Genomic DNA, 26,310 nt, shown 5'->3' with positions numbered 1-26,310 from the left:
TGTGATTGCCAGTTCCTGTCATTTTTGTGTCCTAAGATGAGCATGCTAATGCAGAATGAGCATGTGCATAGCAGAGAGTGCCTAAAACAGTGGCTAAATATGATCTATACAATCGCTTCTAGAACATCAGGAAGAGAGAAACGGCAAATAAATAAGACCTGAACAACGTTGGCCAAAGCGACAGCTTGTTGGGCTGCAGAATTTGTCACAAGGCATTGCCCGGAGAGCTGGCTGCAGAACCCATCTCTCAGTTAGGGCTGAAAGTCCTTGTCCAAAATTAGCTTCTTCAAACGAGAAATGGTCTCTGGTCCAGGGGCTTCCTTAGCTCAGCTGCAAAGGATAAAGTTCTGGAACTGCACAGGGCATTCGTTTCCAGTGGAGGCTCATCAATGGCAAAAATTTCATCACCGTTTCAGAGCCAGGGTAGCTTTTCAGAGAAGTTCAGTGCCATCCTGAGCAGAGGAACACCACCATAGTTGATGAGCTTTGAAGGGTACAAGCCTGTTTCAGGTTTTTTAAAAGATCCCACCAAACTGGGCGGGCTGGAAAAGCCAGAAACAACCCCTAGAACAGTAACAAACATGGCTACAATAGACACACATATGTTTTGGAGCAACTATTGTGAGTGGAAACAAGAACATTATTTACTTGGAGTGGAATGACTTAGTTTGTGGAAGGTTGAGAACTTATCCATGTAGCACCCACAAAGCTCTTGGGAGGGGTTATGCACACCCCCACGGCTTCCCTTATGTTCTTATGTCTGGGCAGTGATGCTCTGTCTTTTTGGTGCATGGGAGGGGTAACAGTGAGAGGGCTTCTAGTGTCCTGGCCCCACTGGTGGACCTCCGGATAGCACCTGGTTTTTTTGGCCACTGTGTGTCACAGAGCGTTGGACTGAATGGGCCATTGGCCTGATCCGACATGGCTTCTCTTATGTTCTTATGTCTGGGGCAGTGATGCTCTGTATTCTTGGTGCTTGGGGGGCCACAATGGGAGGGCTTCTGGTGTCCTGGCCTCACTGGTGGACCTCCTGATGGCACCTGGGTTTTTTGGCCACTGTGTGACACAGAGTTTTGGACTGGATGGGCCACTGGCCTGATCCAACATGGCTTCTCTTATGTTCTTCTCTTCCCCGCATCAGCAAATGTCCCCCTCTCCATCTTTATAGCTATGAAGTAGAATTAGAGCAAATGCCCACCGCTGTTCTCAGAGCTCCACAGAAACGGTCGCCTGCTCAAAGTCCGAATCTCCTTCAGATCATGAAGGTGCCGAAATAGGACCTCGTCCCATCCTTGACCCTCACCAGCCGCATCTCTGAGACCTTGACGTAGATCTCCTCCTTCTCCTGGAGCGATACCACTCCGCCCAGGAAGCTGTTCTGCCGCCAGACCTCCGGGCCGCAGTAGGGGATGATGCTGGTCAGAAGCACAATCTCCCTTGGGTACTTTGGAGTCCTCTTGCAAATGCTGTGCGTGACCAGCATGCTCTTCTGCTGCCGAGCCGGGCAGCTTGTGTGCTCCAAGAAGACCTTGGAATAGACGTAGTAGTGTCCCGGTTTCTGGCAGACGAGGGAACCGGCCCTGTAGTCCATCTCCTGGAGGAAAGCCAAGCCGTGCCTGTGTTCCCACTGCAGAGTGCCGTTCCCAGTCGCAGTGAAGGAAGCGCCTGGAAAACAACAAGAACCATCTTTCTCTTCAGCATAGGGTTGCCAAGTCCAATTCAAAAAAATACCTGGGGACTTTGGGGGTGGAGCCGGGAGACTTTGGGGTGGAGTCAGGAGACTTTGGGGTGGAGCCGGGAGACTTTGGGGGTGGAGCCGGGAGCAAGGGTGTGACAAGCATCCCTGAACTCCAAAGGGAGTTCTGGCCATCACATTTAAAGGGACCGCACACCCTTTAAATGCCTTCCCTCCATTGGAAATGATGAAGGATGGGGCATCTTCTTTTGGGGCTCAAAGAATCGGACCCCCCAGTCCATTCTTTTTGAAACTTGCAGGGTGTTTTGAGGAGAGGCATCGGATGCGATGCTACAAATTTAGGGTCTCTATCTCCAAAAACAGCCCCCCCCCCACAAGCCTCAGATACCTGCAGATCAATTCTTCATTATACCCTATGGGAATGTGTCTATAGAGAATCATGGAGTGCCCAGTAGACACTTCCCCCCCCTCCCGCTTTCTGATTTCCCTGAAGTGGGGGGAGGGCCTCAAACCTGGGGATTCCCTGCCCCCACCTGGGGACTGGTAAAGGGAGAGAGGTCACTTGTAGGCTAAAGACAGCACAACCGAAGCTATAGGGACCAAATCACTAAGAATGCATTGAAACAAAATCATACAAATATGTTCCAAAGAAGACTAAATAGCCGTAACAATTCCCCCAAAGTTTCACAGTCCCGTCAAAGGAGTCCCAACAAACAGGTCGACTTGATAAGTCCTTCGAATCCTCTTCTAGCATAGAACCAGACGGGCAGCCGTGTTAGTCTGAAGCAGTGGAACAAAGCAGGTGTCAAGTTGCACCTTAGAGACCAACCCATTTTTATTGAGAACGTCAGCTTTCATGTGCTCTTAAGCACGCTTCACCAGACGACGAATCCGGCACAGGGAGCAAAGTGTGCTTAAGAGCACATGAAGGCTTAACGTTCTAAATCGAAATTGGTTAGTCTTAAAGGTGCCACTTGACTCCTGCCATCCCAGCAGCTGCAAGTGGAGGAGTGGGGAATCAAACCCGGTTCTCCCAGATAAGAGAGCTCTGGCTGACCCAAGGCCATCCCAGCAGCTGCAAATGGAGGAGTGGGGAATCAAACCCGGTTCTCCCAGATAAGAGAGCTCTGGCTGACCCAAGTCCATCCCAGCAGCTGCAAGTGGAGGAGTGGGGAATCAAACCCGGTTCTCCCAGATAAGAGAGCTCTGGCTGACCCAAGGCCATCCCAGCAGCTGCAAGTGGAGAAATGGGGAATCAAACCCGGTTCTCCCAGATAAGAGAGCTCTGGCTGACCCAAGGCCATTCCAGCAGCTGCAAGTGGAGGAGGGGGGAATCAAACCCAGTTCTCCCAGATAAGAGAGCTCTGGCTGACCCAAGACCATTCCAGCAGCTGCAAGTGGAGGAGTGGGGAATCAAACCCGGTTCTCCCAGATAAGAGAGCTCTGGCTGACCCAAGGCCATTCCAGCAGCTGCAAGTGGAGGAGTGGGGAATCAAACCCGGTTCTCCCAGATAAGAGAGCTCTGGCTGACCCAAGGCCATTCCAGCAGCTGCAAGTGGAGGAGGGGGGAATCAAACCCGGTTCTCCCAGATAAGAGAGCTCTGGCTGACCCAAGGCCATTCCAGCAGGTGCAAGTGGAGGAGTGGGGAATCAAACCCGGTTCTCCCAGATAAGAGAGCTCTGGCTGACCCAAGGCCATTCCAGCAGCTGCAAGTGGAGGAGGGGGGAATCAAACCCGGTTCTCCCAGATAAGAGAGCTCTGGCTGAGCCAAGGCCATTCCAGCAGCTGCAAGTGGAGGAGTGGGGAATCAAACCCGGTTCTCCCAGATAAGAGAGCTCTGGCTGACCCAAGGCCATTCCAGCAGGTGCAAGTGGAGGAGGGGGGAATCAAACCCCGGTTCTCCCAGATAAGAGTCCGTGCACTCAACCACTACACCAAACTGGAGAGCGAGAGAGAGAGATGGTGTGCTGTTATCTCCTTGAATGGAATGTCTCTCTGTGTCTTAACCTGGGAGCTGCCCTCTGACCCCCCCCTCTCTCTCTCTCTCCCCCTTGTCCTCTCCCTGAATCCTCCTCTCCCGCAGAGAGACGACAAGGCTTGGCTTTAGATGGGACGCTTTCTTACCTATCAGGTGAGCACCAGGTTTTTCCGAAGGAGGTGCAGGATCTGTTTAAGCAAACAAGACAAAAGTGAGTTTTCCCAGAGGCTCCCTGGTCCACAAACCTTGCTAGGCAACAGAGATTGCTGCAACTGAACTGCTTTGGGTGGCACTCCTCCATTGCCGGGCTGGATGATTCCTGGATAAATCCTGCAGTTCTTGGGAGGGGGGGCCTGCAGGAAGAGTCCAGCTTCCCCACAGATTTTTAATACCAGTTTTTAGTATTTAAAAAAGGTCAAGGTAGTCCTCTGCGCAAGCCCCAATCGTTTCCAACTCCGGGGTGACGTCGCATTACATCGTTTTCACGGCAGACTTTTTACGGGGTGGTTTGCCATTGCCTTCCCCAGTCCGCTACACTTTCCCCCCAGCAAGCTGGGGACTTCTTTTACTGACCTCAGAAGGATGGAAGGCTGAGTCAACCTTGAGCCGGCTACTTGAACCCAGCTTCTGCTGGGATCGAACTCAGGTCGTGAGCAGAGAGCTCAGACTGCAGTACTGCAGCTTTACCACTCTGTGTCACAGTTCTGCTCTTCTAGTGTTTAGGGCTACGAATATTTGTTTATCTGTCATTTACACCCCAGCCTTCTCAGTGGGGAGCCAAGGCAGCCGAGCTTACATCATTTTCTGCTCCTCCGTTTAATCCTCTCAGGAACCCTGCAAGGGAGATCAGGCTGAGAGCATGTGACTGGCCAAAGCTCACCCAGCAAGCTTCTGTAGCAGAGTAGTGATTCGAATCCATGCTAAATACTTTTCGCTACTAGAAGCAATTAATGCTATTTATTAGCCACGTTTAATTTTAATTTTTTTTTGTCAAGGTTTTCATCAAATTAGCCATCCTTCCTGAATGTACTTATTTCTGTATTTCTGACAAGGCTACCTCTTTTTATTCTATTGTATTGCTCTCCTTCCTTGGAGGTTTTTAAAGAGAGGCTAGATGGCCATCTGGCAGCAATGAAGATCCTGTGAGTCTAGGGGGAGGTGTTTGTGAGTTTCCTGCATTGTGCAGGGGGTTGGACTAGATGGCCCTGGAGGTCCCTTCCAATTCTAGGATTCTTCAGGAGGTGGTGGGCTCTCCTTCCTTGGAGGTTTTCCAACAGAGGCTAGATGGCCACCTGACAGCAATGAGGATCCTGTGAATTTAGGGGGAGGGGTTTGTGAGTTTAGAGCGATTCCTCAGTGGAACAGGCTTCCTCCTCGGGAGGTGGTGGGCTCCTTCCTTGGAGGTTTTTCAACAGAGGCTAGATGGCCACCTGACAGCAATGAGGATCCTGTGAATTTAGGGGGAGGTATTTGTGAGTTTAGAGCAGTTCCTCAGTGGAACAGGCTTCCTCCTCAGGAGGTGATGGGCTCTCCTTCCTTGGAGGTTTTTGAACAGAGGCTAGATGGCCATCTGGCAGCAATGAAGATCCTGTGAATTTAGGGGGAGGGGTTTGTGAGTTCTTTGCATTGTGCAAGGGATTAGACTAGATGACCCTGGAGGTCCCTTCCAACTCTATGATTCTATGAGTCTACTTTTGTATGTTTTTTTGAGCAGGAGCCCATAGGAATGCAGTTCGGGCTGGTTTGGTGTCAGGGGGTGTGGCCTAATATGCAAATGAGTTCTTGTTGGGCTTTTTCTAAAAAAAACCCTGTGTGAAATAATGGCGACATCAGGGTGTGTGGCCTAATATGCAAATGAGTTCCTGGCTTTTTCTACAAAAAGGCCCTGATGCTTAGTATATGTTAATAAAACTTACATTATTAAAAACAGGAGTGATTCGAATCTGGGTCTCCCAGATCCAGCACTCTACCCACAACACTACACTGACTCTCTATGGACCTGAATTTGTGTATGTGTGAGCAATGCTGGCTGAGAACTCAGAACCCTGAAAATTTGCTGAATAAACTTGGAGAGGGTTTTTTTTTGGGGGGGGGGGGCAGAGATAAAGTTCCTTGTGATTTCCCGTAGCTAAACCAAAAAGAGTTGCCCCAAACAGTAAATAGTAAAAGACAGATTATGTAGTGTAAAGAGGGGGGGGGGGGGATTTGCTTTTGTTTACTTTGCATAATAACGAGTTAGATAATTCTGTCTGATTTTCAGCATAGAAGCTGGATTTCCCTGGCTCAAAATATCAGGGTTTTTATTTATTTTATTTGTTTTTATTTATTTATTTAGAATTTATATCCCGCCCTTCCCACGGGTGGCTCAGGGCGGCTTCCAACAATAGATCCAGCATAAAATTAAGCAATATTTAAACATATAAGGGAATAAACATTTAAAACAGATAAAACCATAAAGATTAATAAATATTCAAAATATATATAAAATCACAGAATGTACACCGTCCCCCGCCCCAATGGTTGTACACCCCCTTTCTTCCCTCCCTCGGGGTATTTTGTGATCAGTTTCATTTCCAACAACACCAAGGTTTCCTTTCCCCCCCTGGCTTTTGTGGCAGCACGACGTACCAAGAGCTGCGGCACCTAAGATAGGTGCAGGAAGTGGCTAGAAGCAGAAAGTCAGAAGGGGAAGGGCTCAAAGGAAGAGGAGGAAGGGCTTGCAGGTTTTCCTCGGGCTCCAACTCGGCCCACCCGCTTTCCGAGCACAGCACACCCCTGGCCCAAGCTGCCTGGAACCCCAAGCAAGCCGATATTCCCTCTTACGTTGTGGAGTCTTGTGAGCAAAAATCCTACTTTGTGAGCTCCTGGCATTCAAGCTGTGAGCTCCTGCATCAATGAGTTTGCCATTTTTCCCGAGCGAGGAGCCAAATGTGTGAGCCAGAGGCTTAAAAAACTGTGAGCTTGCTCACACTAACTCAGCCTAGAGGGAACACCGCAAGCAAGGGACCAAGGGGGCCATAGGGATGCATTCTCCAAGCTGTTGGCTGGCTTGGCTTGGAGAAGTGAATTAAAGAGACAGAGGCCTTCTCCAAGCCAGCTGACGGGGCAGTGGGGATATTGAGAGCCACAAAATACGTGTGAAAAAGCCACATGTGGCTCTCAAGACCAAGACTAAGGTGGAAGGAGAGAGAGGCCTACCTTGGCTAAGTCGTTCAGGGGATGTTTTTGCCGATCCCTAAGGAAAGAAAATCCAAAGGTCAATTCACAAGAGTAACTAGGAACAGTTCCTTCAGGTAGGGTTGCCAAGTTTAACTCAGATAATATCTGGAGACTTTGGAGGTGGGGCCGGGAGACTTTGGGGGTGGGGCCAGGAGTCTTTCCCTAAAACAAATAAATAACAACACAGAAGTGCCATTCCCCTGAATGCAGTCTTCATTTCCTCACCCAAGCAGCTGCAAATCGTCTCTCTCTCTCTCTCTCTCTCCTCTCTCTCACACACACACACACTCGCACACACGCACTAACACAGAGAAGCAAAAATAAAACAGTTTGCAATCCCACGCTCCTGTGGTCTCACTGGGGCAATTTACTCACGAGTTGCTGAACTTCCAATAACCCAGGGGAACCAAAGGATGGGCTGAAATACCGCAGAAGCAGAGGATAGATAAAATGCATCCAAGGAAATTCCTATGGATGTGATTTTCTTTTGGATCAGGGTCAACCATTGGGATGCATGATGTCCATCAGCATCAAAGAGGTGAAAGAATTCTGATCAGAATTAAATAAAAGGCTCAGCCAAAACTTAAAGGTCAAAAGCCAGGTGCGAGTTTCCAGCAGCAACCAGTCCAGTTTCCATGCAAATTGCAGCATAAGGAACACAGTTGGGTAGCCCCAAAATTTTCCCTCAAAAAGAAGGATTGTAGGCCTTCAAGTGGTGTGATCAAAGGCACTGATCCATATAGGGGCACCATATAAAAGTTGGGGGCTAGATTTCGCATTGAAAGCTCTTAGGGCCAAAGGGACATATCGGTTCCCTTTCAAATAAAAGAAACGGGCAATAGCCAAAGGCACTAGTTCTTGCCACTGTTAGAGCGCACTTGCGATGGGTTGCCCAGCTCCCGTTATAGGAAAAATTAATCCCCAGATATTTGGTACTTTTGACCTGTTCAATAGGGTTTCCCTGGACTGACCATAATTGTTGCTTCCAAGATTTAGAGAAAACTAAAATCTTTGTTTTCCCATAGTTCAGGGTTAACTCGTTGTTGTTGAGATAGGTCATAACTTGGTGTAATAGACGCCTCAATCCATTTTGGGAACATGACAGTAAGACGGCATTTGTGATGCTCCTGGGCTTGGCAAGTTGGCATTTGTGATGCTCCTGGGCTTGTAGGCACTTTCAGGAATGTTTCATTTGAACCTGTCTTCTAGTAAATTAATGTGATTCCTCTAGTATCTGATCTCTACTAGCTAGGGCAGACATGTAGGATTTTATCCCAATTTTACGCACCCCAAAGAGGTGGCGATCCCAGGAAACCTCTCAGGCAATGCAGGCCTCAGGATGTGGAGAAAATTCCCGAGACTCCACTCCGATTCCCTGATCTGGGCTTGCCTGGCCTGCTCGCCTTCCGTCTGGACATATGCCCATTCACAGTAAGAGCCAATCATAAGCCCCTGGAACCCCTGTTTAACCGTTCCACTTTGCAGCCATCAGTTTGCACTGAGTGCCGGATGCTCCAGTTGCAAGGATAGGATTACTCATATGAACATATGCAGCTGCCTTATGCTGAATCAGACCCTTGGTCCATCCAGACGCTGTACCACTGAGCCACCATCCCTCCCCTTAGACATATGAACATATGAAGCTGCCTTGAATCAGATCCCACCCCCCACCCCACGGGTCCATCAAAATCAGTATTGTCTACTCAGACTGGCAGCGGCTCTCCAGGGTCTCAGGCTGAGGTTTTTCATGCATATTTGCCTGAACCCTTTTTAGTTGGAGATGCTGGTGATTGAACCTGGGACCTTCTGCTTACCAAGCCAGTTTGATGTAGTGGTTAAGTGTGCAGACTCTTATCTGGGAGAACTAGGTTTGATTCCCCACTCCTCCACTTGCACCTGCTGGAATGGCCTTGGGTCAACTATAGCTCTGGCAGAGGTTGTCCTTGAAAGCTGCTGTGAGAGTCCTCTTAGCCCCACCCACCTCACAGGGTGTCTGTTGTGGGGGAGGAGATTGTGAGCCGCTCTGAGACTCTGAGATTCGGAGTGGAGGGCGGGATATAAATCCAATATCTTCTTCTTCTTCTTTTGCCACTGAGCCAGAGTCTCAGGTCAAGGTCTTTCCTATCACCTGGTCCTTCTACCTGGAGATGCTGGGGATTGAACCTGGGACCTTCTGCATGCCAAGCAAAGACTCTGCCACTGAGCCAGGGTTTCAGGTCAAGGTCTTTCCCATCACCTCCTACCTGGTCCTTTCAACTGGAGATGCTGGGGATTGAACCTGGGACCTTCTGCATGCCAAGCAGAGACTCTGCCACTGAGCCAGGGTTTCAGGTCAAGGTCTTTCCCATCACCTCCTGCCTGGTCCTTTCAACTGGAGATGCTGGGGATTGAACCTGGGACCTTCTGCATGCCAAGCAGAGGCTCTGCCACTGAGCCAGGGTTTCAAGTCAAGGTCTTTCCCATCCCCTCCTGCCTGGTCCTTTCAACTGGAGATGCTGGGGATTGAACCTGGGACCTTCTGCATGCCAAGCAGAGGCTCTGCCACTGAGCCAGGGTCTCAGGTCAACGTCTTTCCCATCACCCCCTGCCTGGTCCTTCTACCTGGAGATGCTGGGGATTGAACCTGGGACCTTCTGCTTACCAAGCAGATGCTCTTACCACTGAGCCATTGTCCCTCCCCAAATGACTCAGTCATTTGTTGACGTGGTGAAGACAATAGCCTGGACAGTTCAGACTAGCTTGAGCTAAGTGGGGTTGCCCCTGGTTAGTACTTGGATGGGAGACCACCAAGGAAGTCCAGGGTTGCTATGCAGAGGCAGACAACAGCAAACCTCCTCTGTCCCATCTCTTGCCTTGACATGGAGACTGATCTCCTCAGATCTTGATTGTTAAGTAGGGTCAGCTCTGGTTAGTACTTGGATGGGAGACCACCAAGGAAGGCCAGGGTTCCTACGCAGAGGCAGGCAAGGGCAAAACCACTTCTGTTCAACTCATGCCTTGATCTGGATGGCTCATGCTAACCAACTCTCAACAGATCTCGGAAGCTAAGCAGGGTTATTTAGTACCTAAGTACTGCCTAGTACTTCGATGGGAGACCACCAAGGAAGTCCAGGGTGGCTACGCAGAGGCAGGTAAGGGCAAACTACCTCTGCTCTTCTCTTGCCTTGACCTGGATGTGTTAGACTAGGCTGATTGCATCAGATCTCGGAAGCTAAGCATGCCAGCTCTGTTTAGTACTTGGATGGGAGACCACCAAGGAAGTTCAGGGCTGCTACACAGGGGCAGGCAAGGGCAAACCATGTCTATCTCTTGCCTTGGCCTGAATGACCCAAGATAACCCAGGCAGCCATGATCTCATCAGATCTCAGAAGCAAAGCAGGGTTGGCCGTGGTTATTCTTTAGATGGGAGACCACCAAGGAAGTCCAGGGTGGCTACGCAGAGGCAGGCAAGGGCAAACCACCTCTGCATGTCTCTTGCCTTGACCTGGTTCGCCCGGGCTATTCTGCTCTTGGAAGCTAAGCAGAGTCGGCCCTGGCTATTTCTTGGATGGGAGACCACCAAGGAAGTCCAGGGTGGCTACGCAGAGGCAGGCAAGGGCAAAGCACCTCTGAACGTTTCTCGCCTTGACCCAGATGGCTCAGGCAGGCCTGATCTTGTGAGATCTTGGAAGCTAAGCAGGGCTGTCCCTGGTTAGTACTTGGATGGGAGACCACCAAGGAAGTCAGGATTGCTACGCAGAGGCAGGCAAGGGCAAAGCATGTCTATCTCTTGCCTTGACCTCGATGACCCAAGATGACCCAGGCTAGCATGATCTCATCAGATCTCAGAAGCAGCCGTGGTCAGGGCTCAGGTGGGAGACCACCAAGGAAGTCCATGGTTGCTACGCAGAGGCAGGCAAGGGCAAACCACCTCTGTTTTTCTCTGCTTGACCTGGATGGCCCAGGCTGGCCCAGTCTCCTCAGATCTCAAAAGCCAAGCTGATTTGTCCATGGATGGGAGACCACCAAGGAAGTCCAGGGTTGCTATGCAGAGGCAGGCAAGGTCAGATCATGTCTATCTCTTGCCTTGGCCTGAATGACCCAAGATGACCCAGGCTAGCATGATCTCATCAGATCTCAGACACAAAGCAGGGTCGGCCGTGGTCAGGGCTCAGATGTGAGGCCATCAAAGACATCCAGGGGTTCTATGCAGAGGCAGGCAAGGGCAGACCATGTCTGTTTCTTGCCTTGGCCTTGATGACCCCAGATGACCCAAGCTAGCACAATCTCATCAGATCTCAGCAGTTAATCAGCATCAGCCCTGGTCAGGGCTCAGGTGGGAGACCACCAAGGAAGTCTACGGTTGCTACGCAGAGGTAGGCAAGGGCAAACCACCTCCGTTCGCCTCTTGCCTTGGCCTGGATGGCCCAGGCTAGCCCGATCCCGTCAGATCTTGGAAGCTAAGCAGGGTCAGACCTGATAAGTACTTGGATGGAAGACCCCCCCGAGAATGTCCAGAGTTGCTGTGCAGAGGAAGGCAATGGCAAAACCTCTCTGCTAGCCTCTTGCCCGCAGCTTGACAGCATCTCACGCACACCTGCAAAGACAATCCAGCAGGCTATTCTTGAAGACACCCCCTCCTCATAACCAACGCTGAGTCCTTCCTGCCAGGAGCCCAAACGAGGAGTCAGAGAAGAGCACCGTTCTTTCTCTGCCGCCCCCTGACACTGTGTCCTGGTAGTGGGATTCAGAGGCCGGCTGATGCCGAATATGGAGATTTTGTCGCTGCACTCCCACCCGTGCCCCCCAACCTATTGGAGTTCAGCAAATGGACCTTTTCTCTACCATGTCTGCAAAGCTTAACCTGTTTCGCTTCTCTATGCCAGAAGGCACAAAAGGAGGGTCAGTTTTAACCTTGCTGGGCTAAACTGAGGGCTGTGGGTTTAATATTTTTAGTCCCATTGTCTTAAAACGAAAAGTAGGGTTGCCAAATCCCCAGGTGGGGACAGGGGATCCCCTGGTTTGGAGGCCCTCCCCCACTTTAGGGTCTTCAGAAAGGGGGGGGGGGGAGGGAAATGTCTGCTGAGCACTCCATTCGTCCCTATGGAGACTACACCACAGGAGGTGGTGGTGGCTACAAGCATAGCCAGCTTTAAGAGGGGATTGGATAAAAATATGGAGCAGAGGTCCATCAGTGGCTATTAGCCACAGTGTGTATATATATATGTGTGTGTGTGTGTGTATACACACACACACATATATTGGCCACTGTGTGAGACAGAGTGTTGGACTGGATGGGCCATTGGCCTGATCCAACTTGGCTTCTCTTGTGTTCTTATGTCTGGGGCAAGTGATGCTCTGTATTCTTGGTGCTGGGGGGAGCAACAGTGGGAGGGTTTCTAGTGTCCTGGACCCACTGGTGGACCTCCTGATGGCCCTGGATTTTGGCCACTGTGTGACAGAGAGTGTTGGACTGGAGGGGCCATTGGCCTGATCCAACATGGCTTCTCTTATGTGACACAGAGTGTTGGACTGGATGGGCCATTGGCCTGATCCAACATGACTTCTCTTATGTTCTTATTGATTCCCATAGGATATAATGGCGAATTGATCTGTGGGTATCTGGGGCTATGGGGGGGCTGTTTTTTAAGGTAGAGGCAGCAAACCTTCAGCATAGCATTTAGTACCTCTCCTCAAAACACCCTCCAAGTTTCAGAAAGATTGGACTAGGGGATACAATTCTATGAGCCCCCAATGAAGGTGCCCCTGTCCATTATTTCCAATGGAGGGAAGACATTTAAAAGGTGTGCAGTCCCTTTAAATGTGATGTCCAGAAATCCCTTTGGAGTGCAATTGGGCTTGCTCCTGGCTCTACCCCAATGTCTCCTGGCTCCACCCCCAAAGTCTCCTGGCTCCACCCCCAAGTCCCCAGATAGTTCTTGAATTGGACCTGACAACCCTAGCGAAAAGACACACAAAGCTGTCTTCTATTGAATGAGACCATTGGCTCATAAAGGTCAGTATTGTCTACTCAGACTGGCAGCAACAGTCCAGGGTCTCAGGCAGAGAAAGGTCTTTCCCATCCCCTCCTGCCTGGTCCTTTTATCTGGAGATGCCGGGGATTGAACCTGGGACCTTCTGCATGCCAAGCAGAGACTCTGCCACTATAATAATAATATAATAATAAATTTTATTTGTACCCCGCCCTCCCCTGCCGAAGCAGGCTCAGGGCGGCTAACAGTGCGGTGACCAATGGTGCACCAAGCAATAAAACAGTTACATTATGAACAGTTACGTTATAAACATTAAAATTAAGCATTAATTAACCTTAAAACCCATTAAATCAATTAACTAAAACAAGTATAATACTATCATTGACGCTATCTGATTAGTACTGATGGCGGATTTTCTTCGTTGTTGATTTATACTTCAATCATTCATAAAAGCTAATTTAAAAAGGGTGGTCTTGCAGGCCCTGCGGAACTGAGCAAGGTTCCGCAGGGCCCGCACCTCCTCTGGGAGTTGGTTCCAGAGATGTGGGGCTGCGGCCGAGAAGGCCCGAGAGCGGGTATTCTGTAGTTTAATTTGTCTTGGCCCAGGGGTAGTCAGTCTGTTCTTTCCTATTGACCTCAGTGCTCTCTGGGGTTCATACGGGGAGAGACGGTCCTTCACTGAGCCAGGGTTTCAGGTCAAGGTCTTTCCCATCCCCTCCTGCCTGGTCCTTTTAACTGGAGATGCTGGGGACTGAACCTGGGACCTTCTGCATGCTGAGCAGAGGCTCTGCCACTGAGCCAGGGTCTCAGGTCAAGGTCTTTCCCATCCCCTCCTGCCTGGTCCTTTTAACTGGAGATGCCAGGGATTGAACCTGGGACCTTCTGCCTGCCAAGCAGAGGCTCTTCCACTGAGCCAGGGTCTCAGGTCAAGGTCTTTCCCATCCCCTCCTGCCTGGTCCTTTCAACTGGAGATGCCGGGGATTGAACCTGGGACCTTCTGCTTACCAAGCAGAGACTCTGCCACTGAGCCAGGGTCTCAGGTCAAGGTCTTTCCCATCACCTCTTGCCTGGTCCTTTTAACTGGAGATGCTGGGGACTGAACCTGGGACCTTCTGCCTGCCAAGCAGAGGCTCTGCCACTGAGCCAGGGTCTCAGGTCAAGGTCTTTCCCATCCCCTCCTGCCTGAACTGGAGATGCTGAGGATTGAACCTGGGACCTTCTGAATGCTGAGCAGAGGCCTCTCCAACTGGCTTTAGACTTGAAATACTTCAGCGGATCTGTTTCAGAGGACAGGTGAAATGCCTGCAAGGTCAATAACCTCTGATAAGTCTAGAGCAAAATTTTGTCAGAATTCAGAGCCAAAGGTCAACAAATGCAAACATGACAAAGCCCTTGTGCTTGACTCAGTCTCTACCACTCAACAATAGAAGGTAAAGGTAATCGCCTGTGCAAACCCCAGTCATTTCCAACTCTGAGGTGACGTCGCATCACAATGTTTTCACGGCAGACTTCTTACGGGGTGGTTTGCCATTGCCTTCCCCAGTCATCTACACTTCCCCCCCAGCAAGCTGGGGACTCCTTTGACCAACCTCAGAAGGATGGAAGGCTGAGTCAACCTGGAGCCGGCTACCTGAACCCAGCTTCCACCGGGATCGAACTGAGGTTGTGAGCAGAGCTTGGACTGCAGTACTGCAGCTTTACCACTTTGCGCCACGGGCTGCAACAATACAGCGCTGATAACTGAGTAACAATCTACACAGTCTCTGCAGCCAAAACCACTTGTTGCTGTGAGTACTTGTGAGTCCGCTGGTGGCGGGTCCTTTCGAGTCATGGGGGACTCGAGGCCTCACAATGCAAACGCTCCCGGGAGGGCTCTGCATTGATTGTTTTAGTGCGCGGACATAAATCTGCACATGATTTGCATCCGGCAGCCCTGTCATTTCCCTTCCTGTAAAGCACCTCTAAGAAGCCCTTTCAAGCATCCCACAACCTGCCTTGTGCACACCGCAACTTCAAGATTTCATCTTCTTTTCAAACATCTGTATTTGTTTCCGCACTGAGCCAGGCTGGGCTGTACTACGGTAGGATGGAGACCCCGGTCTCAGCCCCGTAGCTAAGAGTCAAAGACGGAGGGGGCCACAGGGGGGCCGTAGGAGGGGGGGCCGTGGGGATGACAGCAAGAAGCTGGAGACGCTGGGGGCCACCCCTCTCCCTCCCCCCTCCAGTGTGGTTTAAATTGCACATAAGCTCCGATTCCCCTTCGACCTTTCCTGGAGCTCAGCCTGCAGTGATCAACTTCCAATTCCGAAGTTTAAAAGAAGGCTGGTTTGCATCTCTGCGCTCCCTTCCCGTCTCCCTGCTTTCCTGTGCCCTTCCCCAAGCAGAAGCAGCAAGGCTTCTACACGCTGGCTGAGGGAGACATGTCCTGGCCGCCATCAGCCCTCCCCACCCCACCCCACCCCACCGTGAAAGGGCTCTAGCTGCCCTTGCAGCCTGTGTAATCGAGGCGCCTCTCCTCTCACCCGCCCAAGAACTTGCTATTTTATGATCACCATCTTCAAGTACTTGAAGGCTGTTGTATAGAGCAGGGGTGGCCAGCGGTAGCTCTCCAGAGGTTTTTTGCCTACAACTCCCATCAGCCCCAGCCAGCATGGCTGATGGCTGGGGCTGATGGGAGTTGTAGGCAAAAAACCTCTGGAGAGCTACCGCTGGCCACCCCTGATATAGAGGATGGTGTGGAATTGTTTTCTGTGGCCCCAGAAGGTCGGACCAGAGCCAATGGGTTGAAATTAAATCAAAAGAGTTTCCGGCTCAACATTAGGAAGAACTTCCTAAGTGGAACAGGCTTCCTCCTCGGGAGGTGGTGGGCTCTCCTTCCTTGGAGGTTTTTCAACAGAGGCTAGATGGCCATCTGACAGCATTGAGGATCCTGTGAATTTAGGGGGAGGCGTTTGTGAGTTTCCTGCCTTGTGCAAGGACTAGATGGCCCTGGAGGTCCCTTCCAATTCTACAATTCTATGATTCCTGACAGTTAGAGCGATTCCTCAGTGGAACAGGCTCTCCTTCCTTGGAGGTTTTTAAACAGAGGCTGGATGGCCATCTGAGAGCAATGAGGATCCTGTGAATTTAGAGGGAGGCATTTGTGAGTTTCCTGCCTTGTGCAGGGGGTTGGACAAGATGACCCTGGAGGTCCCTTCCAACTCTAGGATTCTATTAGGAAGAACTTCCTGACCATGAAAGCGGTTCCTCAGTGGAACAGGCTTCCTCCTTGGGAGGTGGTGGGCTCTCCTTCCTTGAAGGTTTTTAAACAGAGGCTAGAGGACCATCTGACAGCAATGAGGATCCCTTGAATTTAGGGGGAGGGGTTTGTGAGTTTAGAGCGGCTCCTCAGTGGAACAGGCTTCCTCCTCGGGAGTTGGTGGGCTCTCCTTCCTTGGAGGTTTTTAAACAGAGGCTAGATGGCCATCTGACAGCAATGAGGATCCCTTGAATTTAGGGGGAGGTGCTTGTGAGCTTCCTGCATTGTGCAGGGGGTTGGACTAGATGACCCCGGAGGCCCCTTCCAACTCTAGGATTCTATTCAGGCTCGTGATGGTGGAAAACGAGGCAGCACACGAAGCCCCCAACTCTTCCTGGCCGGACTAAGGGCTGCTGGGAGCAGGGGGTGGGTTTGGCTGCCCATCAACCCACCCAACTTTTGGAATCTCCCCGCCCACCCACATCTGCTCAGAGTGCTTCAGAGGAGAGCTTGCTAGTGCTGCTACCGCTACCTGCTTCGTGTGCTGAGGGGATCGGGGTGAGGGGTCCCAAGGGGGAGGGGAGAGCCAAGTCTTGGGGAGGGGGCCCATCAAATCCACGAGGAGGCTGGACCCTCTGGACCCCATAAGGCGCTACAGGCCTGCCCAGTCACAGAGATGGAGGGAAGAGCTGAGGATGCTGAGCCTAGGAATAGAAGGATCCTATTTCAATCCACCTTATTGGACTACTCCCATGCCCCGGCCGTGCCAACTAGTTCCTCTGGAAGGCCAACAACAGGGCTGAGGCGCCAAGACCTTCCCCAGGTGTTGCCTCCAAGTTCTGGGATTCAGAGGATCAGTGCCTTTGAATGCGAATACTTGGCCACCATGGCTACGAGTCACTGATCGAGCTCTCCTCCATGAATCTGTCGTTTAAGCTGCAGCCATCCCTAGCTCCTCTGTCAGAGAACCCCACCCTCGAATCACTCTCTTGGTCTTCCTTATTCTTTCAAATGGAGAAGGAACCTGGGACCTTCTGTATGCCAAGCAGAGGCTCTACCTCTAAGTCATAGGGAAAGGAAAGGTCCCCTGTGCAAGCACCAGTCGTTGCCAACTCTGGGGTGACGTTGCTCTCACAACGTTTTCATGGCAGACTTTTGACGGGGTGGTTTGCCATTGCCTCCCCCAGTCATCTACACTCCACCACCCCCCCAGCAAGCTAGAGACTCATTTGACCGACCTCGGAAGGATGGAAGGCTGAGTCAACCTCGAGCCGGCTACCTGAAAACCCAGCTTCCGCCGGGGATCGAACTCAGGTCGTGAGCAGAGCTTAAGACTGCAGTACTGCAGCTTTAACACTCTGCGCCACGGGGCTCTTGTTTTAAGTCATCGCTCCCTCCCTAAAGAAACCTGCCTTTCACTGAGCTAAACGCTCCATCTACCTCATCCTTCCGACTGGAGAGGTCAGGAATTGAACCTGGGACTTTCTGTCTGTCGAGCGGATGCTCTGCTGGTGAGCTGCAGCCATTTCCCGCGGCAACCCTGATGCAACAGACATGGAAAGCTACTCATTCCAAAGTCCACAAACATTGGCACACCACCACTCCGGGCTGTTCATGTTCCCTCGTGCGCAACAAAAGAAAGCAGGGTTGTCAGGTCCAATTCAAGAAATATCTGGAGACTTTGGGGGTGGAGCCAGGAGATTTTGGGGGGTGGAGCCAGGAGACTTTGGGGCGGAGCCAGGAGCAAAGGTGTGACAAGCACAATTGAACTCCAAAGGGAGTTCTGGCCATCCCATTTCAAGGGACTGTGCTCCTTTTGCCTTCTTTTTTGTATGTATGAAGCTGCCTTATACTGAATCAGACCCCTGGGTCCATCAAAGTCAGTCTTGTCTTCTCAGACTGGCAGCGTCTCTCCAGGGTCTCAAGCTGAGGTTTTTCACACCTATTTGCCTGGACCCTTTTTTGGAGATGCCAGGGATTGAACCTGGGACCTTCTGCTTCCCAAGCAAATGCTCTACCACTGAGCCACCGTCCCTCCCCAATTTCTTGCCATAGGAAATAACAGAGGATAGGGGCACCTCCTTTGGGGGCTTATAGAATTGGACTCCCTGGCCCAATCTTTTTGAAACTTGGAAGGTGTTTCGAGGAGAGGCACTGGATACTATGCTGCAAATTTGGTGCCTCTACCGCAAAAAAACAGGGCCTCCCCCCGAGCCCCAGATACCCACAGATCGATTCTCCATTATCCTCTACGGGAACTGGTCTCCACAGGGAATAATGGAGTGCCCAGCAGACATTTCCCTCCCACTTTCTGATGACCCCGAAGCGGGGGGAGGGCTTCCAAACCGGGGGATCCTCCGCCCCCACCGGGGGATCAGCAACCCCAAAAGAAGGCCTCGGTGGCCAGCAAGCGATCCTTTCTCTCCCCCTCCCGCCGCCCCGTCCCCTGGTATGAACTGTGACCTGTGCCGTCGCTTTGTCCAGCTCCTTGCGGAAGCAGATCAAGAAGTAGGCTTGTACGGCTAAGCCGGCGAGAGCCATCAGCACCAGGATCCCCAGGAAGAGCTGGCCGTGCCGCCGTGTCTTCTGGCTTCTCGGCAAGGGTGGCGCAAAAGGCACGTCCCTCGCTGGCCCGTCCACCACAAACACGGACGGGTACCTGGACGGGGCTTCCATGGCGGCGGCACCCCTCGAGAGCCTGGAACCGGGTCGTGTCGCGGAATGGAGAGGCCTGCAGCTGCTCTGCGGCCGGGGTTTTGTAGCAGACGAGAGAGTGCTACGCCCACAGTGCCGGGGAGGAAACCACAGTCTTACCCAACTGGCCTGTGCGCTTGAGAGACAGCGACGCTCGCTTGGGTGGGCTGGCACGTCCTTGGGGGTGGGGGAAGCCACTCATCTCGGGCCTTTCCTGGGTGGGCGTCCGTGGCTTCCTGGCAGATCTCTCCTCTTCTATCTCACCCTCCCACGCAGAGGGCTGTGGGAAGGGAAGCAACGGGGCGGTGGGGGGGAGCTCACTTACCCCTGCTGGAGATGCCACCTGCTCATCTGTCCTCAGAAATTGGCCAGCTCCCCCTTCCCATTGGCAGGGGGTTGGGTTGCCACCTCCAGGTTGGGAAACTGCTGGAGATTTGGGGATGGAGCCTCAGGAGGACGGAGGCCTCAGGAGGGTGGAGAAGACCACAAAGTCCACCCTCCAGAGCAGGCATGGCCAAACTTCCTTAATGCAAGAGCCACGTAGAATAAACATCAGACGTTTAAGAGCCACAGGACAAGGAAGGAAGGAAGGAGGGAGGGAAGGAAGGTAGGAAGGAAGGAAAAATAGATGGAAAGGGAAGGAAAGGTGGAAAGAAAGCAACTTTAAAGGCATTCTCCAAGTCACTGGCTGGCTCAGCAAAGTGATTTAAGGAGACAAATGCCTTCTCCAAGCTGGCTGATGGGGAGCCACACAATATGTGTGAAAGAGCCACAGTTTGGCCAGCCCTGCTCCAGAGCATTCATCCACATTCTCCAGGGGAACTGATCTCTGTAGTCTGGAGATGAGCTGGAGTTCCAAGGGATCCCCAGCTCCCACCTGGAGGCTGGCATCCCTGAACCTCCGTGGGGCACAAGACCACAGAGTCCCCCCCTCCAAAGCAGCCCTTTCCTCTGGGGGAACTGATCTCTGTAGTCTGAGAGGAGCTGAAATTCTGGGGGATCCCCAGGCCGCTCCTGGAGGCTGGCATCCCTGAAACTCAGTGGGGCACAAGGCCACAGAGTCTCCCCTCCAAAGCAGCCCTTTTCTCCAGCGGAACTGATCTCTGCAATCTGGAGAGGAGCTGGAATTCCAGGAGATCCCCAGGTCCCTCCTGGAGGCTGGCATCCCTGAACCTCCGTGGGGCACAAGGCCACAGAGTCCCCCCTCCAAAGCAGCCCTTTGCTCCAGGGAAACTGATCTCTGTAGTCTGGAGAGGAGCTGGAATTCTGGGGGGTCCCCAGGTCCCACCTGGAGGCTGGCATCCCTGAACCTCAGTGGGGCACAAGGCCACAGAGTCCCCCCTCCAAAGCAGCCCTTTGCTCCAGGGAAACTGATCTCTGTAGTCTGGAGAGGAGATGGAATTCCAGGAAATCCCCAGGTCCCACCTGGAGGCTGCTGGCATCCCAGAACCTCCGTGGGGCACAAGGCCACACAGTCCCCCCTCCAAAGCAGCCGTTTCCTCCAGGGGAACTGATCTCTGTAGTCTGGAGAGGAGCTGGCATTCTGGGGGATCACCAGGCCGCTCCTGGAGGCTGGCTTCCCTGAACCTCAGTGGGGCACAAGGCCACAGAGTCCCCCCTCCAAAACAGCCCTTTTCTCCAGGGGAACTGATCTCTGCAGTCTGGAGAGGAGCTGGAATTCCAGGAGATCCCTAGGTCCCACCTGGAGGCTGCTGGCATCCCTGAACCTCAGTGGGGCACAAGGCCACAGAGTCCCCCCTCTAAAGCAGCCCTTTCCTCCAGGGGAACTGATCTCTGTAGTCTGATCTCTGTAGTCTGGAATTCCAGGTAGGCTTGCCAATCCCCAGGTCCCAGCGGGGGTTCTTCTGTTTTCCCAGGCTCCTTCCCGCCCCCAGTCAGCTGGCCGGCAGGGGGAAGCCCCGCCCCCAGAGGACCATGTGCCTTCCCACCTCCAGAGGCTTCAGTCTCAGATTGAAAGACTTCCTATTGGGATGGTGTGTCTGTGTTACTTGGAAGAAGTTGTCAGCAACTCATGAGTAGAGAGGCCAATCCCTCCTTCAGAGTCGCCAGAAAGGGGGGGGGAAGGGAAACGTCTGCTGAGCACTTCATTATTCCCTATGTGGAGATCGATTCTTATAGGGTATAATGGGGGGTTGATCTGGAGGTTTCGGGGGCTCTGGGGAAGCTGTTTTTTGAGGTAGAGGCACCAAATTTTCAGTATAGTATTTAGTGCCTCTCCCCAAAGTATCCCCAAGTTTCAAAATGATTGGACTATGAGCCCCAAAAGAAGGTGCCCCTATCCTTCATTATTTCCTATGGAAGACATTTTAAAAGGTGTGCTGTCCTTTTAAATGTGATGGCCAAAATTCCCTTGGAGTTCAATTATGCTTGTCACACCCTTGTTCCTGGCTCTGCCCCCAATGTCTCCTGGCTCCACCCCTAAAGTCTCCTGGCTCCACCCCCAAAGTCCCCAGATATTTCTTGAATTGGACTTGGCAACCCTAATTCCAGGGAATCCCCAGATCCCACTTGGAGGCTTGCATCCCTGAACCTCAGGGGCACAAGGCCACAGAGTCCCCCCTCCAAAGCAGCCCTTTCCTCCAGGGGAACTGATCTCTGTAGTCTGGAGAGGAGCTGGAATTCCAGGAGATCCCCAGGTCCCACCTGGAGGCTGCTGGCATCCCTGAACCTCAGTGGGGCACAAGGCCACAGAGTTCCCCCTTCAAAGCAGCAATTTCCTCCAGGGGAGCTGATCTCTGTAGTCTGGAGAGGAGCTGGAATTCCGGAGGATCCCCAGGTCCCACCTGGAGGCTGGCATCCCTGAACCTCGGCAGGGCACAAGGCCACAGAGTCCCCCCTCCAAAGCAGCCCTTTCCTCCAGGGGAACTGAGCTCTGCAGTCTGGAGCTGAGCTGGAATTCTGGGGGATCACCAGGTCCCACCTGGAGGCTGGCATCCCTGAACCTCAGTGGGACACAAGGCCACAGAGTCCCCCCTCCAAAGCAGCCCTTTCCTCCAGGGGAACTGATCTCTGCAGTCTGGAGAGGAGCTGGAATTCCAGGAGATCCCCAGGTCCCATCTGGAGGCTGCTGGCATCCCTGAACCTCAGTGGGGCACAAGGCCACAGAGTCCCCCCTCCAAAGCAGCCCTTTGCTCCAGGGGAACTGATCTCTGTAGTCTGGAGAGGAGCCTGCAGATCAATTATCTATTATATTCTGTGGGAATCAGTCTCTGCAGGGAATAATGGAGTGCCCAGCAGACATTTCCCTCCCCCCCAACAGCTTTGTGATGACCCTGAAGCGGGGGGAGGGCCTCCAAACTGGGGGATTCCCTGCCCCCACCCGAGGATTGCAACCCTAGGACAAATGGAATAACTCATGGGTAGAGAGACGAAACTTAGTTAAATCCTTTGGTGTTTTTCTTTTTCTTCCAAAATAAAATTCCTGTTTCTCTTTAGAAGTTTGCCTATTCTAATTCCAAATATAGTGACAAACAAAGAGGAAAAAAGCTTCAAAAAGTTCATCTGGTCTTACAAGAAATCAAGATTCAGTGCAAAGGTACTTAAAAGGCCAAATAAGTTAGAAGGCCTTGATATGCCGGACTTGAAACTATATTATAAGGCGATAGAGCAAAGCAGTGGACAAGTCACACCTTTAAGACCAACTAAGTTTTATTCAGAATGTAAGCTTTCGTATGCTCTTAAGTAGACTTCATCAGCTTAAGACTTCATCTGCTTAAGAGCATACAAAAGCCTTGTGCCCCACTGAAGTTCAGGGATGCCAGCCTCCAGGTGGGACCTGGGGATCCCCTGGAATTCCAGCTCCTCTCCAGACTACGGAGACCAGTTCCCCTGGAGGAAAGGGCTGCTTTGGAAGGGGGACTCTGTGGCCTTGTGCCCCACTGAGGTTCAGGGATGCCAGCCTCCAGGGGGGACCAGGGGTTCCCCTGGAATTCCAGCTCTTCTCCAGACTACAAAGATCAGTTCCCCTGAAGGAAAGGGCTGCTTTGGAGGGGGGACTCTGGCCTTGTGCCCCACTGAGGTTCAGGGATGCCAGCCTCCAGGTGGGACCTGGGGATCCCCCGGAATTCCAGCTCCTCTCCAGACTGCAGAGATCAGTTCCCCTGGAGGAAAGGGCTGCTTTGGAGGGGGGACTCTGGCCTTGTGCCCCACTGAGGTTCAGGGATGCCAGCCTCCAGGTGGGAGCTGGGGATCCCTTGGAACTCCAGCTCATCTCCAGACTACAGAGATCAGTTCCCCTGGAGAACATGGATGAATGCTCTGGAGCAGGGCTGGCCAAACTGTGGCTCTTTCACACATATTGTGTGGCTCCCCATCAGCCATCTGAATAAAACTTAGTTGGTCTTAAAGGTGCCACTTGTCTATTGCTTTGTTCTATTGCTTCTGACCAACACGGCTGCCCACTTGGATCTATGCTATGAGCCAGCAAGGCTTAGGGATATCTGAATTGTAATCAATCCTCTCATTGGTATTGATCGGAAAAGTATTGGTCAATGGTTTGCAAAACCAAAAACTATTGAAGGCATGGTTTGGAACAAACCATCAGAACATTTGCTTGGCATTAAACAGAACCCATTTCCAAGTGCTTTATTATTTACCTGGGTTAAGAAAAGGTCCCAGCTTCTATCACTGATCTCCCCACCACTATCTCCCTTTATAGACCTGTAAAGGTAAAGATAGCCCCCTGTGCAAGCACCAGTCGTTTCCTTTCAGAACATTTTCATGGCGGACTTTTTAACGGGGTGGTTTGCTATTGCCTTCTCCAGTCATCTACACTTTACCCCCAGCAAGGTGTGGACTCATTTCACCAACCTCGGAAGGATGGAAAGCTGAGTCAACCTGGAGCCGGCTACCTGAACCCAGCTTCTGCTGGGATCAAACTCAGGTCGTGAGCAGAGCTTAGGACTGCAGCACTGCAGCTTTACCACTCTGCGCCATTGGGCCAAGGCTAGTTTAAATCAGGATTAGAAAGAGGGAACTTTACAACAGGAAAGCCAGTCTCATGCGATGGGGTCTCCCCTGCCGGCAATGCCTGCTTTGCCTTTTGACCTGCCTTTCAAGGGTGCTAGGCTGTGTATGAACGCTGAAACAGCAAGCCAAAGCACACGGTCCGTAACTGCAAAAGTTAACTGAAAAAATATAGGATTACCACTGCAAAGCCTCTTTAGTAATATTTATACTGTGTGAAATCATGCACAATAAAGCCAACTCGAGAAAAAGCACTTGTATCAAAAAATGATCTACGCAAACACTTATATATTCAACAACGGGCATCTGCTCCAACTCCTTTTGTTCATGTGGAGCCAACCGACATACATACTGTAGACTCTGTGCGTTGTCTCAAACTCCAAAGTCCCAGAATGACAAAGCAAAATGCGCAATGGCACACTGGTAAAAAGCCGTTTCCCAGATGGTTTCTTCAGGCACATGCGTATCGCAGAGACAATGTTACTATAAAAAAAAAAGCAGCATTGTGCTTCAGGCCCAATTTAAGAAATATTTGGGGACTTTGGGGGTGGAGCCAGGAGACACTGGGGGTGGAGCCAGGAGCAAGGTTGTGACAAGCATCATTGAACTCCAAAGGGAGTTCTGGCCATCACATTTAAAAGGACCGTACACCTTTTAAACGCCTTCCCTCCACTGGAAATAATGAAGGACAGGGGCACCTTCTTTTGGGGCTCATAGAATTGGATCCCCTGGTCCAGTTCATTTGAAACTTAGAGGGTGTTTTGAGGAGAGGCATTGGATGCTATGCTGAAAATTTTGTGCCTCTACCTCCAAAGATAGCATTTCAAATAACATTTTTGGTGGGTAGCCCCTATGCGCTCCCTCAGAGCCACAGATACCTGTGGATCAATTCTCTACTATACTCTATGGGAACTGGTCTCCATAGGGAATATTGGAGTGCCCAGCAGATATTTCCCTCCCCCCCAACTTTCTGATGACCCTGAAGTAGGGGAAGGGACTTCAAACGGGGGGGGGGAATCCCCTGTTCCCACCTGTGGATTGGCAGCTCTAATTTCATCCCAACTTGCCTGGAGAAGAAAAGAAGACATCCCCATAGACGTGTTCTTCATTGGAAGCAATGGGGGCAAATCAAGAACCAAAGAAAGAGTCCGAATGCCGCATACTAAATAATGAAAATGGCCACGAGTGTTGATGAACAAAATAAATAGCATTTCAAATAACATTTTTGGTGGGTAGCCCCTACGCGCAGACCACCTGAAATGCTGGAAATAACGAAGCCCCTGTCGTTTCCTGCCTGGAACCGTTCCATTTTATAATCAGCAATTGCTCAGCCATTTCCTCTAGTGAATTGGCTGCGTCTCCGATCTTGAGGTTTGCTTAGTCAAGAGAGAGACCTGCTTCGCACTCCCAACCGCAAGGAAGGGGGGCGCATGCCGTGGAACGGTGTGGGGGCTAGAAGTGTCGCTGCAGCGGAACATGTGGGGGCCTGACCTCGTTAGGAATATGTCAGCCGACTTCCTAAAATATTAAATTAAAATGTCTCTTTTTTAAAAAAGCTTCCTTTCCCCTCTCTCTTTTTAAACGTTTCTCATATTCATACTTTCGGAGAAGGACAGAAAGCCTTTTAAAAACCCAAGGATATGGCATCAGCTTTGCGTACAGAAGGTCCCCAGTTCTATCCCTGGCATTTCCAGTTGAATGGGTGGTGCAAAAGGCCCTGCCAGTAAGCCCCATTGCCTAATAAAAAAATAAAATTAAAAAGCAGTGAAGAAGCAGTGGGGTTGCTATGGGGCTTCTAGGATATTGGATTTAAATCCCGCCCTATACTCTGAATCTCAGAGTGGTCACAATCTCCTTTACCTTCCCACCGCCCCAAACAACAGACACCCTGTGAGGTGGGTGGGGCTGAGAGAGCTCTTACAGCAGCTGCCCCTTCAAGGACAACTCCTATGAAAGCTATGGCTGACCCAAGGCCATTCCAGCAGCTGCAGGTGGAGGAGTGGGGAATCAAACCCGGTTCTCCCAGATAAGAGTCCGCACACTTAACCACTACACCAAACTGGCTCTCAGAGACTCAGAGCAGCTCACAATCTCCTTCCCCTTCCTCCCGCACAACAGACACCCTGTGAGGTGGGCGGGGCTGAGAGGGCTCTCACAGCAGCTGCTCTTTCAATGACAACTCTGCGAGAGCTATGGCTGACCCAAGGCCATTCCAGCAGGTGGAGGAGTGGGGAATCAAACCTGGTTCTCCCAGATAAGAGTCCGCATACTTAACCACTACACCAAACTGGCTCTCAGAGACTCAGAGCAGCTCACAATCTCCTTTCCCTTCCTCCCCCACAACAGACACCCTGTGAGGTGGGTGAGGCTGAGAGAGCTCTGACAGAAACTGCCCTTTCAAGGACAGCTGTGCGAGAGCTATGGCTGACCCAAGGCCATTCCAGCAGCTGCAAGTGGAGGAGTGGGGAATCAAACCCAGTTCTTCCAGATAACAGTCTGTGCACTTAACCACTGCACCAAACTGGG

General features: G+C 51.6%; 1 protein-coding gene across 1 annotated transcript; it reads right to left on the bottom strand.

Annotated features, from left to right (window-relative positions):
- Positions 1-1,203: 1,203 nt before the first annotated feature.
- TNFSF14 (TNF superfamily member 14) lies at positions 1,204-18,780 on the bottom strand. Its single transcript, XM_060252725.1, has 4 exons — positions 18,568-18,780; positions 6,874-6,910; positions 3,822-3,863; positions 1,204-1,665 (listed from the first exon to the last, which is right to left on the bottom strand). Exons 1-4 carry the CDS (start codon positions 18,778-18,780, stop codon positions 1,253-1,255), a joined length of 705 nt encoding a protein of 234 aa, XP_060108708.1. The 3' UTR covers positions 1,204-1,252.
- Between the last annotated feature and the right edge of the window lie 7,530 nt (positions 18,781-26,310).

The sequence above is a fragment of the Heteronotia binoei genome, chromosome 13 (assembly GCF_032191835.1).
Source record: "Heteronotia binoei isolate CCM8104 ecotype False Entrance Well chromosome 13, APGP_CSIRO_Hbin_v1, whole genome shotgun sequence".
In the NCBI taxonomy this organism is placed as follows: domain Eukaryota; kingdom Metazoa; phylum Chordata; class Lepidosauria; order Squamata; family Gekkonidae; genus Heteronotia; species Heteronotia binoei.
The sequence above is the reverse complement of the archived record's forward strand: the minus strand, read 5'-3'. Positions and strand labels throughout refer to the sequence as shown.